Consider the following 16,338-nt stretch of genomic DNA (forward strand, 5'->3'; position numbering starts at 1 on the left):
CCACTTTTGACTTTAGCTCTACCTAGCACCTGACAAACCACTCCTAAAAAACAGGGATTCTTGAAGGAGCAGATTCTTGTGCAGTGCAAAGCTCTGTGATCAGAAAAGGAAACTAAGGAACCCTCCTGAGCGCCATGGTGGAAGCAAATGGCATTAGCACAGCCCCTGCCCCTTTGCATCCTAACCACAGCAAATACTTCCTGTTTCCTCACCTCTGACAGGAAACTCTGTGCCACAGTACCCATTGCAGAACAGTTCTAGTCTCACAGAGGAAAAAGGGAAAGCAAGGGTTTAATCTGAATCAAGGTTCAAGCAGGACTTAGCCACGGAACCTCTTGTTGATACCAGGTAATGAACAAGAGAGGGCACCAGAAGTTGTGTAGACAGGTGTTCCCTAAAACACACAGGTATCTAGTGATGGGAAGATGCTTCCAAGCTGGTTGTCCCACCACTACTAGTTTAAGAAGTTAAATACTGAGCAGAGCGCCCTCCACAAAATGTGTTTTGTGTACAATTGTGCTCCCTACCCCATGAAAGCAATTGTTGAGTTATCTACTTATAAAAATGTAGAATATTGAATCAAAGGAGTAAATAACTCTTATGGGCATTTTAGGGAAATCTTCTAGCCTGGAGGGAGTCACTTGTGAATTATAGGTTGAATCCTTCTTAAAGTAGACTTACTGAAAGCAACAGGACACAACCTGATATCAACACAGTTCAGGAAGCCAGAGATTTTACAGGACTATAAAATGTAGCTTCATTCAGATATGTAGAAAAGTTAAGGCCTATTTAAGCATCGCATGAAGCATCTTATCAGAGAAATCTCCCACCCACCCATCAAGCTGAGTTAAGACTGCTGACTATAATTAGAAGCCTCATAAAGTAGAGTGCTTAGAAATCCAAGGTTATAAACAGAAACACGTATTTGCTTACTTTTTTCAGGCTGCTACTGTTTTTAAAGCCATCAACAGGCTGGAGTGGACTGGTTCTTGCTGAAGTTACCAGAGGCAAAGACTTTGTAGCTAACACTGTCAATTAAAAACACAAAGTATTTAAGTAAATTGTTTTTTGTCATTTGTTGTTGACACGTTGTGATTAATAACTAAGTTATGTATTACATATTACTAGCAAATTTGTATTTCCAGATGACAATTGCTCTTGCTTCTTCACTGCAAAGTTTTGTTTTTGTTTTGTTTTAAACTTATTTTTATTAAATATTTCGCGGTTTACAAAAGTATGTGCAATGTCTCTTTTTTCAAGTTACATTTTCTACAGATCAGTTTCATTTGTTGAGACATTAGTACTACATTAGGAAGAAAAGGGGAAAGAGGTGGAGGGGGCATGGTAATTGGGGGTGGGGTCGGGTGGCAATGTTTCTATTCTACTTAGTGGATGTGGGGGGGTTGTGTCAGCGTCGCTTGTGCGGGTTCCCTTTACTATTCGCTTGTATTCCTTTGGTGATGAGAGAGGTTGGGGTTGGCCTAGGGTGTGGTTGTTTGTGATTGGCTGTGGTGAACTTTATTTTCATGTGTGAGTGGGGTGGGTGGGTATTTTTGGATCAGGTTAGCCATATTGATTTGTATGCTGTTGGTGAGTTCTTGTTGCTGTCTTGTTGGGCTGTGTATGTGATAAAGGGGAGCCATACCAGGGTGAAGGTGTCTTCCTCTATTTGTCCCCGTGTCAGTTTCAGTTTATTGGTTAGTTTTTCTAGTAAGGCTGTTTCTCATACTATTTGATACCATTGGTCCATTTGATACCTGACGGGTCTCTCCAGTGTCTGGCTATGATGTTTCTGGCTTCTGAGAGTAGGTGGGTTATGAGCTCTTTATTTTTTTATTTTTTTAACTTCACCCAGAATACACTTTTAATGCACATTTAAAAAGCGCTCATCTTGAAAATTGTTTTGCAATCCAAATATACAATAGCTTGTAAAACAGGTAGTTTAGAAAATGAATCCCACCATGTAAAAAAACTACTTAAACCTATAACAGCGGAGTTTCTGCTTGGCTCATCTTTACAGTTTTCTTACTGCTTCATCAATATCAGTAATCTGTTCCTTCAACCGGCTCCACTGTTCTGGATTTAGAGAGATACCTTTTCTGCCAGGTTTCATTTCACCTTTTTGATACATCCAGTATTCTCTAATATCAATTAGGTCTTTACCTTTAAAATCACGAACACTGACATATCTCATTTTACCAATCTGAAACATATTCTCATCTCTGTTGCTACTTTGCTTGGAGGAGGCAGCACCTTTGGAGCTTTCACCAGTCTTCTGTTTCTAAACAGGGTTTCCAGGCACTGCTTGTTTTTTTCATTTTCACCTTTTTGACAACTTCACTGTCCGAATCACTGGCAGATGAGCTTGAAGACACAAGTTCTTTTGATTTCGACATTGTTCCACTCAGAGCCCGCTGCTCTCACTGCCTTCCTCTCGGCTTGCCTTTTTTATCCGTTATGAGCTCTTTATGATGTGAGTGGGCTTCACTGCAAAGCTGAATCTAGAGGGGGCAGTTTCTAGGGTACAGCAGGCAGATAGGAGAAGGCCACTTTTCTCCTGCCTGCAATTTTCCTCCTGGAGCTCCCTCTCAGGTGGGGTTTTAGACTCTGCTGTTTTTGGTTGTACAATCTCAAAAATAACACCCCCCCCCCAAAAAAAACCCTAGCTAGGATAACAAAATTGATGGAGGGGGGGACTGCCAGAGGAAAACGTCATCATCAGGGAAAGCAGTTGTTCAATACAAGTGTGTACTTGGGGGTACTACTCTGATCTGAATGAATCTGCTTCCCACCAAGTTCATTAAATCTACACCGTTACCTATTTGGATGAGACATTTTTAGCTGTTCTAAAATGAAAACATTATAAAGATACTCAGCTTTTTGCCTTTATATCTGGAAGCTTTTCTTTGAGCTTTGAACCATGAATGCCTGCCTGGATGAGTTTCCAAAACTTTTCATTGTCTTGTTGGTTCTTTAAGATTCCAAGTTTAGTTAATTCGTTCTGCAACCCTATAATCTTAGGAGAGAATGAGAAAGAATAAGAGAGGCATATGCATAGCACCAAAATCAAATCTAACATGGTTTATTTTATCAAGTATCACATCTCGAATTAATCAGATACTGAATCATGGGAACTGTGATACTTTTGGATATGCTATTTATGGTGGACAGAAACTGCTGGTTAGACTGGATTTTGCAAGGCTTGTAATGAAACCAGAAGCATATTGCTGAATTGTGTGTTTCCCTCTAGTCTTCTTTGCAGTTTATGGCATATCCATTAGCTAAAAAGCAGGGGCACAAGACTGTCCTAGTCCCACTGTGGCTGCTTACTTGCCTGCAGATTAAGGGCCATCACATTAGCAGGATATATCTGATCCCTGTCAATTTAACAGGATTTGCATTTTATGTTGTGTGCTAAATACAGAAGTGGCTTCTAAGTGAAAGCAAATACAATTTGATTTAAAATATTGGTTTTGGGCATACAGCTTATAGTTTGTCTTGGTTTAAAACAAACCCCAGTCAAAGAAGTTACAATATGTAATCCTTTTTTAACTGCATTTATTCAAAGAAACTTTTATTTACAAATTTAAAAATGAATATAATCAGTCAGACTAGCTTTACTCATTTTCCCCTTTAAAACAGACAATAACTAGAATAAAACAAGTGAATGAATTGGATTTATTTTCTTCATCGGCTCTCGTGAGTGTAAATTTCTTTTTCTTTCTGCAGAAGGTGAATATATTTGACATCTCTTCAGCTACTTTTACTTCATTCTCTGCAGTGAGTGAGTTGGAAGCAAATGAGTTAAAGAATTTAAAAAAATTAATAAATTTTTATTTATACCCCACCCTTCCTGGTTTAAAAACCGGGCTCAGGGCAGCTGACAGCAAATATAAAACATTGATTAAAATGTGACAAAAACAGCATAAAACAGCATAAAATGCAACATAAAATGCAGCATCAATATCAATAAAATTCAAAAATTCAGGGGTCATTTGGGGGGGGGCGGACAAAACCCAGTCAGTAGACATCAAATGATCATCAGGGCTAACTGGCCAAGTTGGTCCTACTAGGGCCAGCAAGGAGACCAGGAAAAATTTAAACGTGGGGTCCCAGAAAGGGTTTCTTCATAAAAAAAGGAAAAGGGAAAAGGGAATAGAGGATCAGGCTAATTCAAATTGAATGCCAGGCGGCCTTCAACAATGAATGAAAGGTCTCTTGCTACAGACTAACAGGACTACTTTCTTGGAATTGGCAAGGAATCTGTTAAAGTTGCCACATACCCACAAGCAAATTAAACAACTCAGTAACAGAACATAGCATACAGGGAAACAAACCATTAGAGAAAATTGCACGTAACGATAAAATGTAATAATATATATAGTATCCATGCATACACTACTTTTGAACTGAAAGTCATTTTTCTCCATGGTTATGACATGTATTCCTATTATGTATCCAAAAGTGAAAATCTGCATTTGAGAAAGTACTTTAAGATATGTAGATTAAGAGCTAGTTCCTGAAGATAAATTGCATTTTCACAAAGAGATGTGAGTAGCTGTTTAAGATCAATTTGTAGTTCAAACAAAACAAAACAAAACAAATCTCCATAAGGGCAGCAGATCATCAAGAAGATCTGCATAAAAGTCAAAGTCTTACCCACTGTTTACTCCTTAGTTGATGCTGTAACTTAAAGCAGATATCTGCCAACAGCTATGTAGCCAATTTTTAAATTTCAAGTTTATAATTTTCCTAGTGCTAACAAACAATCGTGGGGTACTAGGCAGGCTTGAACAGATATTAACAATGGGAAACAGTTGGAAGTTGTTGTCCTTCCAAGTACTTCTGGTGAGAGGCCTGGGAAAGTTGAAATCAATGTTAAGCTATACTGTGCTTGCTGTCTGGATACACAGAAGTCTTTAATGCCCATGAATTTCAGAAAGGATTTAATTGCTTTCAATGCTCAGTGATACTGGTGTTCATCTTGTGTTGAGCAAGCAGATATATTGTGTTTCAGATTACTTTTTCTGCGGATGAACACTTTTTGTACATTATGGCTGTGGTGTTTTATATAATATTTTTAGGCACTTCACATTTCACTATTGTAAATTGCTTTTGGAAACCTCTTGATACGTGAATTGCTTTTGGATGCTTTTGGATGTGTGATTAGAATAAACTAACTAAGTAACCAAAGCGACTTCCAGAAACTCGTTTCTGGCTTCTGGCTGCTTGAAGTCCAGATCTGTAGGGTACTTCACTTTCACATTAGTCGCTTCTACCGTATGTGGCTGGCAGTGACAGATACAGAACCAATATCCCATAAAAAAGAACACTTGGGTATTCCAAAGAAAAAGATAGCAATCTTTCTTGGGATACTTTCTAGTCCTTATAACACAGTCTAAAACCATCCACTTACAATAATAAGAGCAAGCTGAGACCTGTACCTTACCAGGTAACTTTTTGAGTGTGGCATGGACTCCAGGTATTTTGTATCGTGAGACAAACTGCAGAAGGGCACTCTGGGACTGGAGATACACTTTTTCAAAAGCAGACACAAAAAAAATTGGTCAGTATTTTTTCCCTAGTAGCTGGGAAACAAAGCTCAAAACAAATGACAAGTAAACATTCAGCCACAGGAAGCCATTAACAACAGTGGGCACCAATTAGGGCTCAGCAGGTATCCCTAACACCCCCTAGTGTTTTTGCCCCACCCCAAATGCTTTGACATAAGACTCACAGACTCAGGCTTAGGAAGCAGGCTGTTCCATTTACTCAGCAATTTGTAGCCACATATTCCCACTGATAGGCTTATAAAACCTGTTTGTAGTCTTTTTTTCTACTTCCCTTCAAGTTTGTGTCATTAGAAGGCACAATGACTGTCTGCCCAAAGGAAAATACTTTGGAGGGAAGAAGAAATTAAGCAGCGGCAAGAAGTTCCTTTGTCTTCTCCATTTTCTTCCGTGTACAACAGTTATGGAAATTTAAAGCAATATTTGTTAAGAAAATGTTTGCGTTTTAAAAAAAAACAACAACCCTTCAAGCCTCTTCTTTATTGAAAGTACTTTCAAAAAGGCAACACCTTAGCGGAATGGAAGAAAAATTATTTTTGGATCAAAATTCAGCAGAAGGCATAAATAGCATACAGCTCAGTCCTAAACACGTTCACTTGGAAATGTTTTCGGTGCACAAAAAAGGAAGTGAGACTGAAACTTGCCATGACTCAGTCAAGAAGGAGGAAACGACCATTTTCTGTTACATTTGAACCAGGCCACTGAGTTGGACCATTGGCCCATCGAGCCCAGTGTTATCTGTTCTGAAAGCAAAGCATCTACAACACCTTTCCCATCACCTCTTCCCTGATCCTTTTAATGAGCAATTTCAGGCACTGAGCCTAGAACCATTTGCATGAAAGCTCCCAGTGAGTTACAGCCCCACTCCACAAAGTCATGGATTAACCTGAGAAAATCCCTATATTCTCAGCCTCGTCGCCATCCACAACTGCAAAAGAGGATAATAATACCAGACTACCATGCAGAGTTAATTTGTTTATTAAATGTGTATACTGACCGCCCTTCAAACATAGATCTCTGAGCGGTTCACAACATAAAAAGGCAAGATAGAAAACAAACAAACATATAATAAAAACAAACCAATAATCTCACCTACTTAGTATTTATGTAGCATTTCATACACACATATCTTGTTTTAACATTGACAACAATCATGGAAGTTTAAAGAGGGGCTGAGATCATATTGCAGACAAGTGGCGGTGACTGAGAAAGTCTGGTCTGCTTAATGCAATCTAGTGGGTACATGGCAGAGCGAAGAATCAAACTGGAGAGTTCCTGATCCCTTGTTTTGTCTCCTAGCAACTATAGGCTATTTTGGAAGGTACTGATCAAAGGTAGGCTGATAACGGTTGATTGTTAAATTGTTTTAACTCTTCTCATTATAACATCATTTTTGTACAGGACTTTTGCTGTTGTGCTAATTATTTATAAATGGGGAAAAACTGAACCGGCACTTAAATGTGAGTGAATCCAAATTTAGGCATTAATTTGGTAACACTGGAGAAAAACAGAAACTTAAGAGCAGTTCCTTTTGAAGCGGACCCCTGTGAAAAAGCGAAGAAACTGATTCACGCACTGGACCTGTAAATGGATTATGAAAGCTAAAGCAAGCCTTTATGGGCTGGCAAGGGGGGGGGACGCACAGCCTTTTACTACCACTTGATTGTTCTAACTTTCTCCGCACTTTAAAACTTTATAGTACCAATAAAGTTACTGAAATTCAAATGGTAGGGAGAAGAGCATTTGCCTGCATTTCCTTGTCATTTCATCATAGCCTAGCTCTGTTTTATTGCCGAACTCTTCCAGCAAGGAGGAACAACAAAATAAAGATTTGGAAAAAGTATTGAGAGGTAGAATATGCAGTTTTGCAGAGTGTTTTTGAGCCCCCTTGGTTGGCTCATTGAGCCTCAGAACATACAGCTAACATGCCTAATGGGTAGAGCGGCTGTGTTTATCCCCAAAGAATTACAATTCATCCATTTTGCAACCTCCCGCATCTGTTGCAATGCTGTGCTACCTTTCTTGTTACAATAGAGTGGTATCATTTCAAAGTAAGCATAGTAAATTGATTGTTGCCTTTAGGATGCTGTTAACTTTGCTGCCCGTATGCTAGCCCTTCTGTTTTATTTGAAAAATTCTGCAAGGTACACACTTTCCTGTAGGCGACTATATATGTGTCTCTGTGATATACAGCATTCAAAAAGAAACAACAGTCCAGCCAGGGAGAGATAAGCAATTCGAACACTGGGAATCCAAAGGTTAATACACATTATGATAGTTCTATAGCAATAATCAACCTATATCTATTAAGTAAATAAAATAAACGTTGTCAAATCTTAACACACACTGGATTTATTTTAATCAAATTCTTGGTTTTATTATAAAATAAAATGTAAAGGCACAAGCTCTGGGACCCTTAACAAATTTGGAAATTTATTAAGCACAATGGATAAAAGGGGGGAAATAGTTTCTAAATTGTACTCTACATTGCTTAATGTAACTTATGGATCTATGGAACCCCTTTAAAAGACACGGGAACTAGATCCTGGAACACAAATTCTTCCCAAGGACTGGAATAAAATTTGTGAAGCACAGCCCTTTAAATCGGTTGACAGTTTTCTTAGGGAAAACTCATTAAAATTATTACACAGATGGTATCACACTCCTTTGCAAATGTCAAACATGTTTTCTTCTATATCACCTAATTGTTGGAGGGGCTGCAATAAGCTTGGTTGTTGTTGTTGTTTAGTCGTTTAGTCGTGTCCGACTCTTCGTGACCCCATGGACCAGAGAACGCCAGGCACCTCTGTCCCCCACTGCCTCCCGCAGTTTGGTCAAACTCATGCTGGTAACCTCGAAAACACTATCCAACCATCTCGTCCTCTGCCGTCCCCTTCTCCTTGTGCCCTCCATCTTTCCCAACATCAGGGTCTTCTCCAGGGAGTCTTCTCTTCTCATGAGGTGGCCAAAGTACTGGAGCCTCAGCTTCAGGATCTGTCCTTCCAGTGAGCACTCAGGGTTGATTTCCTTCAGTATGGAGAGGTTTGATCTTCTTGCAGTCCATGGGACTCTCAAGAGTCTCCTCCAGCACCATAATTCAAAAGCATCAATTCTTCGGCGATCAGCCTTCTTTATGGTCCAGCTCTCACTTCCATACATCACTACTGGGAAAACCATAGCTTTAACTATACGAACCTTTGTTGGCAAGGTGATGTCTCTACTTCTCATAATATGTACCAATAAGCTTGGTACATATTATAATATGTATCATTTATGGTAGGAATGTCAGCTGGTGTAAGATTTTTGGAATTTAATTTTGACAGAAATGATAAATATTGCTAAAGAAAATATTGTTTGTTGTACAAAATTAATGTTATTGAATATTTTTTATTATATCAATGTAAATATTTGGTCAAAAGAATTGGTCTTATAAATGATCTCGGCAGCACAAATAGTAATTGTAACTCAGTGGAAAATAGCCTAAAATCTTATATTGGGCACCTGGATATCACTTACTCTGGAATATACCGTAGCTATAATGGAGAAAATCACACATAATTTGAGACTTTGACAAGGACTGGAACCTCCAGACACTTTATATGATTTGGCATTCCTTCATGACATGCCACAAAAATACCACGTATTTTCAAGACAACCCTTGTCACCAGCTTGGCAAATCTGGAATGATACATGAGCTGATAAGACTGATTGTCTTTACTTAGACTTTGTTATTTTAACTCATATGCAACTACTCATTCTATGTGCCTATACTATAGTTTTGTTTTACGTCTTTTTTGCTTGTTGTTATAATTGTTCTATCAGTTTTATATACATTGTAAAATGAGCTAAAAATGTAAAAGAAAGAAATACTGAATTAGGTTGGGGGTGTGGACAACTGAAAATTTACATTAATATTTTAAAATATAAAACAGCAGAAGTACATTTGGGCCTAAGCAGGCAGGTAGTGGAGCACTTGAACCACAAACCTGTAATTCTGCATGAAATATCAAGTGTCAGGGAAGAGCTGTATCACTGCTTGTCTATTACTAATAATAAAAAATATTGAAGAAGTGTGCATGCACACGAAAGCTCATACCAAGAACTGACTTAGTTGGTCTTTAAGGTGCTACTGGAAGGAATTTTTTTTTTGTTTTTAATAAAAAATATGTTTATATGGCACTCTTCTGCTTATATAGCAGAGGTGAAGAATATGTGGCCCTCCAAATGTTCTGGGACTCCATCAGTACCAGCCAGCATGACCATTGGTCAGGAACGATGGGAGTTGTAGTCCAGAAAAATCTGGTGGGCCACAAGTTCCCCATCCCTATTATAGAGCAGTTTACACCAGTGAAAAATACAATACACAACAATCACACTGTTAAAACAATACAAACTAGCCAACAAAAGTTATTTTCAAAAAAAAACCCCACACAGCAGAATTACACCATAAAACTCTACTGAAATAAATACATTACAAGGAAGCCATCCAAATCTCACTCAGGGGAGATGCCACCACTACAAGGCCCTGTGTCTCACAAGGGCAGTTTTTATGGATGGCTGTAAGAATTCCCTTCCTTTGGAAATGCTGCTCCATCTTATATGGAAGCAGCAAGTGTAATCAGTCCACAGGAGAGAGACTTACCTAGCTCACCAGTCCCTTCGTAGGTACCTGTCATCTCTTTTGCTAAAGCAGCAATTTAGAGCACTGGGTGGAAAGATGGTGCAATAAAAGCACTTTTCCCAGTCTCCCAAGTTGATCTTGATGCTGAGCTCTGCTGCTTCCTTGCTACCTGCAATGGAGCTTTTAGTACAATCCTTGGAATGTACACTGTTTCGTTTCATCCGGCACTAACGATGTAACAAACTAAAACTACACAACCCACCAAAGCTGCCCATTCAACCACAATCTGCATTGCTGTTCCAAATGTGTTGTGTGGGACCTGTATTGCATTTCCCAAATATTTTCTCAAGTACAGATTTTTAGAGAGCTCTGGCAGACTGGAAAATGTGAGAGAACTGCAAAAGTCATCTACATACAGTTGAGGTTTCTGGAACCCCTAACGATCTGTTGAGTTACTTTCTCTGCCAGAGCAATGGACCCCTCATGAACAACCCTGAGATCTACAGGTATAGGGCGGTATACCACTCCTGAATTGTATTTTCGTTCACAGATTCCCATTTCCTGGCTAACTCTCCCATACTATTTTATCATCCGGTGTTTATTCTCCCACATGCACATCTCATTGGCTGCCTTTGGTAGGGTTAGGAAAAGCATAGGAAGAAGCAGTCTCAGCATGTGTAAAGGTGCCCAGATGTTTGCAAGGCATGGGTGTAGCTAGGATTTATGGGGGGGGGGCAGCCTTCAAGTTAGGGAGGCAGAACCTCAGTTAGTTAAGTACAGTGGTACCTCAGGTTAAGTACTTAATTTGTTCTGGAGGTCTGTTCTTAACCTGAAACTGTTCTTAACCTGAAGCACCACTTTAGCTAATGGGGCATCCTGCTGCCGTTGCGCCGTCGGAGCGCAATTTCTGTTCTCATCCTGAAGCAAAGTTCTTAACCTGAAGCACTATTTCTGGGTTAGCAGAGTCTGTAACCTGAAGCGTATGTAACCCGAGGTACCACTGTACAGCCATACCTTGGTTCTCGAACAGAATCCATTCCGGAAGTCCATTCGACTTTTGAAAACATTCACAAACCAAGGCTGCAGGAGCTTCCTGCACTCAGTCGAAGCCGCGTCTGACATTTGGCTTCCAAAGAAGGTTTGCAAACCGGAACACTCATTTCAGGGTTTGCGGCATTCAGGAGTCAAAACATTTGAATCACAAGGCATTGGGGATCCAAGGTACGACTGTATTTTTACTGATCTAGTTGATTGGGGTGGGGCAGCTGCCCCCCTGCCCCCGCCCATGGGAGAAGGGAAAATTCAACACAGAGATGGATACTGTTTTGAAGCGTTAGCCTCATCTCAAGTTCCACACACAAAAACACAATACATGTTTGTAGAAATATGGTGCTTTTTGTCCCCCCACTGCAGGGGTCAGTGTTATTGCAAAGTTGACTTTAACACTCTTAACATGAACTTGTCTATAAAAAAAATGCACTGAGTGAAATCTGTACAAAATGCAGTTGTATGAAGTAAGTGTTCTGGTTGTCACCATTTACTATAAATAGTAATACTAGGCAATTTCAAAACAAAAGGAAATTTGCAAAGCTTGACACAACATACTAATGTGTTGTATCCAAAGTTAGTCATACAAAGATTAGGGCTTATGGGCATGTCCAACATAGATTTATTCAGTTTGTCTACATTGAGCAGAAATTTGTTTGATACAACCCATTGTGTCATAAACAGATTCAAATTAAATTAGAATGGTTCTTTTCTGTTGGCTAATCCCTCCCTCCAGCAGGACTTTTTCTCTCACTGCCTTAATTTATTGAAGTTTTATTTCTTAAAGAGAAGTCTTGTTCAGAAATGGTATATACTTTATTTCTGATGTTTTCTGAAGAAAGACAAACTTTTTTTAAGGGCAATTACTGAAGTTGTAATTAAAATTATTATTCTCCTTTCAGATGAAAGCAAAGTCCAAACTGTCATTCAAAATGACTATTCCATTCATGTCAACATTAAAAATAACAATTAAAGGAGTTTTTGGTCTCTTGGTGATCACACAACTATAAAGATAGTTCAATTCAGAATTTGCCTGTTAAATATGGATAAGTGTTTCCTTTAGAAGAGGAAATTCTCTTAAGGAAGTTGTTTTAAGATAAATAAAAGTTCAGGATGAAGTCAGCAAAAGGTGTGAAGGATTTCTCTTTGATTTCCCAATCTGTGTATTTGGGCTGAGACACATACTACATTTTATGCACATATTAATAGGATGCTAATAAGCCTACAGTCTCTGTTTTAACATCGGTTTGTAGAGACAGCCTGATATATTAGCCTTCTCAAGACAGAAGGCCTCTTCCTCCCACCTTGCAGTAAAAAGCTCAGCCTCTGCTCTTCAGAGTCATATGAGGAGTCAAATGAAAGAAGCAACTCTTTATTTTTATACAGGTCTGCTTAGTAACTAAACTAGCCTCTTAAAACCGACTTGCCTTTTCAACATAGCGGTTCCAGATTATTTTAGAATATATAATGTATTTCTTCCCTGTGTGATTATGATTAATTGGACAAAAACTGTGCATAATTGGTGTGAATAATAATTCTCATTTTTTAAGCATACAACTACGTTTGTGATGGCTGTTTAAATACTTGGTGAAAACCTGATGAACAATTCTGCTTGACCTGCTTCAATTCTTAACTCTTTCAGAAATGTGCACAGAAAGGAACAGTTTTTTCTAAAGTTGATTTTATAACCATTGATGTTGTCACAAAAATAGAAATATATCGACTCGGCAGTAGAAAACAGAAATAGAAGAAAGTGTATTTTTAGCCTTTTAAAATGCAATATCGTTATTTTCTTTTTTAAAAGTAAAATCAAAGTCCCACAATGTATATGGAAGGTCCAAATGTGCATTGCTGAAGAAATTCATTTTGAATTTATACTTAATAGGCACTCTCAACACCAAGGAAGTCCATCTGCAGCCATTAATGACACTATTTACATCTTATATTATACAAAGTTAAACCAGAAAAAGCAATTTCTCTCTGTGTGCTTAATTCCTTCCAAACTAGTCAATGCACGCAATTTGTTTTCAGTTTACCACTTTCATTTGTTTTATTTTTGGATTCTCAGGCTTCACAATGAACAACTTATTTAAAAATAAATAAAATGCTTTAAAAACCTTGAACATACCAGAAAACACCATCATTTAAAAATTGGCATTTATTCTTAATAACCTGAATGTCATATTAGATATATGTTTGGGGGTTTTTTTTTGAAGCTCAATCCTGTAAATTGCAGAGGAGTCTTTAGAAATGCAGCAATTTGCCTTAGAACACGATAAAAAATGTGCAAGCATCTCAAATGAAACAAGCATATGAATTACTATCTTGTGGGGTGCTGCCATGTCTGCAACATGATGCACAAGCTATTTGTACAGTTCTATTTGCACTGCTTGGTGCTAGCAGAAACACACACAACTCCTCCACAAATGCCTCTCTGAGTTGTGCGTCAGAAAGTACAAGTTCTTTGCTTGTGACTATAGTGTGAAAACAACAAGTACATATTCTATGTTTGGCCTTCTGCAAGTAATCCATACGTATTCAAGTACCAGCTCATTTTGCAACATAAACCTTTTCCCCAGACATTCAAGCTGCACAGGGTGCCTACGGGGAAGGTGGCAGTGGGATCACAGCAACAAACTCCACCTCTACCCTACATGAATTTCTTTAGAGCAGGAATGCAGAACTTGGGAAACTCCAGGTGTTGCTGGACTAAAACTCCAATCTATCCTTGCCAACATAGCCAAGGGTCAGGGATAATGGGAGTTGGAGTTGAGCAACTTCTGCAGGTCCACATGATCTCCACCCGCAATTTAGTGGTCTGAACAGAGCCTATGTGTATAACCAATCTGTTTTGGATTTGAATTTATGTTAGGCATGTATGTGCTTTTGTTATTTTAAACTGATTTTTTTGTTTATAATTGTTTTTATATGTGCAATTGTTTTCACTGTTTTTGTATTTGTAATTGTTTTATCTATGTTACACTCATGGGAAGTGATTCATAGATTAAATTAATAATAAATAATAATTAAATAATTAATAACTATAATTAATGGTGCTAAAAATAATACAACTGTACTGTATGTGAATATGTGGCAAAAGGGTTAAGTTTCAATAGAGGAACTGCATGGCGGGTTCTTGTGTTTGGTCTATATGTTCCCAGAATCCATGTCCTACTTTGAACATTAATCACTGGGGGTTTTTTTGCTTATCAGCACAGCATCCTCCTTCTGGCAGGTCCTGGAGGTACCATTCCAATCATGCTACCTTTACGCCACCTGGTACTCCAAAGACCACATAATGATTCCTGTGTACTCTGCACACCAGACCAAGGAAGCCAGTGGGTCAGCACAGATGGCAGAATAAACAAATCAGAACAGTTTACAAAACTCTGAGTTAGCATGATTCCAGCTCCCCCCCCTTTTTTTTGCAAGTTCACTAAGGAACCAAACTGGAAGCACTATATAGCAAAGATGGGGAACCTGTTGCTCTCCTAGACTACAACTGCCATAATTCCTGACCACTGGTCATGCCAGTAGAGTTAATGGGAGTTGGAGCTGGACTGCCTGCTGGTTTGCTGCATGGTAGCCAAACGTTGTTTGGTTGCACATTGAAGCATTTCAAAAGCAGTTGCAGTAACTGCTGATAGCCTGCTTCCTTCTTGCCCGAGAGTGAAACAACAATATTCATTCAAATACAGGGCACCATAGAACAGACAAAGTTTGGAAAGAAGTAGTTTGTCTAATAAACAAATTCACGAGGCTAAAATGAGGGCTGCTGGCACCCCAAAGGCTTTCAAGATCAAAAAGAAGTAAAATCTTCAGCAGATTTTAGGGTCCCTGGTCAATTTCTCCCATGTGCATGGAGGGATGGGTATTTCGACTCTGCACTGTGAACAATGGTCTCCAATGAGCTACCTTTAAGGCCTGTGTGCACCAGGAGGTTTTGTGAACTTTGTGGGAAGCGTATGGTTGCCCAATTTGTGCAGTTACCTAAGACACCTTAGTACATCAAAAAAGGAGTGTGTTGTCATTAATTATGTGCTTCTAATCTAAGTGAAAATCTTCCATTCTGCAGCAAATTTCCTGTTTGTAATAAAGGCATATTTCAGCGAAGTAGTTTGATGATGAAACATACATATTCTGCCGTTTTGTAAAGGCTGAAGCAAGAATCCTTCTGCTGATATGCTAGCTTGCAGTGTTTACTAGAACTGCGTGCAAAAACGTTTTTGTACAGGTCCAGACAGAACGCTCATGAAAAGCTTAGACAACTCTAAAAAGCAATGTTGACTTTATTGTACAATTCTGCACAAAATCAACAAAACACATGGGGGGGGGGGGACTCTGAAAGCTTTCTTCTCTCTGTGGCCATGATTTATAAGACCTCAAAGTCAATGCAAATTCTCAATTGGGCAAATGTCAACCAGGCAACTTCTCTTTTTCCTTCTACAGAATATCATCGCCTACCTTTTTTGTTTTGTCTTTAAGAAGTTGTTGGCCTCTGAGATCAGACATCTTGATCTGAATTCGTTGCTTTCTAACTTTCTCATTCAACAATGTCCTGTAGCGTTTACTCAATAAATTTTTCAGCTTATACATGTTCTCATAGGTTTCAAGATAACGCTGAAATGAAAGAGATTTTCAGTATTATATTTTTAGATTCTCATGGAAAAAGCCAAAGAGATGTTTAATTTGCTGGAAAATCATAATAGGGAATTTGCAAGAGTAGATCCAATTGGCAGTTTTCTGCATTGCCAAACGAGGTGCTTTGAAATCCTTTATACAGAATTCCCAGGGTGGTAGATGCAGCTAACCAAAGCACTTTTTGTGCAATCAATTTAGACAGCAACAAACCAGTTCCGTGCGTGATCCAGGTCATTTCCCTCTAGAAAGTGCTTCAGCTTGGAAGGTATCACATTTTGCAAGCACTCAAGCTATAACCTGCTACTGCTAAGAAAATATTATTCCCCCCTCCAAACAGGGCACTCCTCTAGTGCAATTCTTCACTGCCACCTACTGTCATGCCTTTCTATTGCACTTTAATTGGGATGAGTAAATACGTTTTACATCAATGTGACACCTTTACTCTAGTATATGGCAATA

At 38.8% G+C, this 16,338-nt stretch overlaps 1 protein-coding gene and 1 pseudogene across 9 annotated transcripts in view; both read right to left on the bottom strand.

Annotated features, from left to right (window-relative positions):
- The window catches only part of LOC310841457 (uncharacterized protein), a 50,474-nt gene that overhangs the window by 20,788 nt on the left and 13,348 nt on the right, over positions 1–16,338 (bottom strand). For 7 of the 8 annotated variants that reach the window (XM_083732573.1, XM_083732572.1, XM_083732578.1 and 4 more), the window contains exons 4-7: positions 15,703–15,858; positions 5,450–5,536; positions 2,878–3,016; positions 934–1,028 (exon numbers count right to left, since the gene is read on the bottom strand). In XM_083732573.1, the coding sequence (XP_083588699.1) occupies positions 934–1,028; positions 2,878–3,016; positions 5,450–5,536; positions 15,703–15,858 (477 nt within the window). The remainder of the gene's footprint in view (positions 1–933; positions 1,029–2,877; positions 3,017–5,449; positions 5,537–15,702; positions 15,859–16,338) is intronic. The other variant, XM_083732579.1, reaches the window with a different exon arrangement.
- On the bottom strand, positions 1,606–2,633 carry LOC310841572 (activated RNA polymerase II transcriptional coactivator p15 pseudogene; annotated as a pseudogene). Its single transcript has one exon. The product of its transcript is annotated as an activated RNA polymerase II transcriptional coactivator p15 pseudogene (transcript).

Source organism: Podarcis gaigeae (assembly GCF_964106915.1).
Source record: "Podarcis gaigeae genome assembly, chromosome: 3".
Classification (NCBI taxonomy): domain Eukaryota; kingdom Metazoa; phylum Chordata; class Lepidosauria; order Squamata; family Lacertidae; genus Podarcis; species Podarcis gaigeae.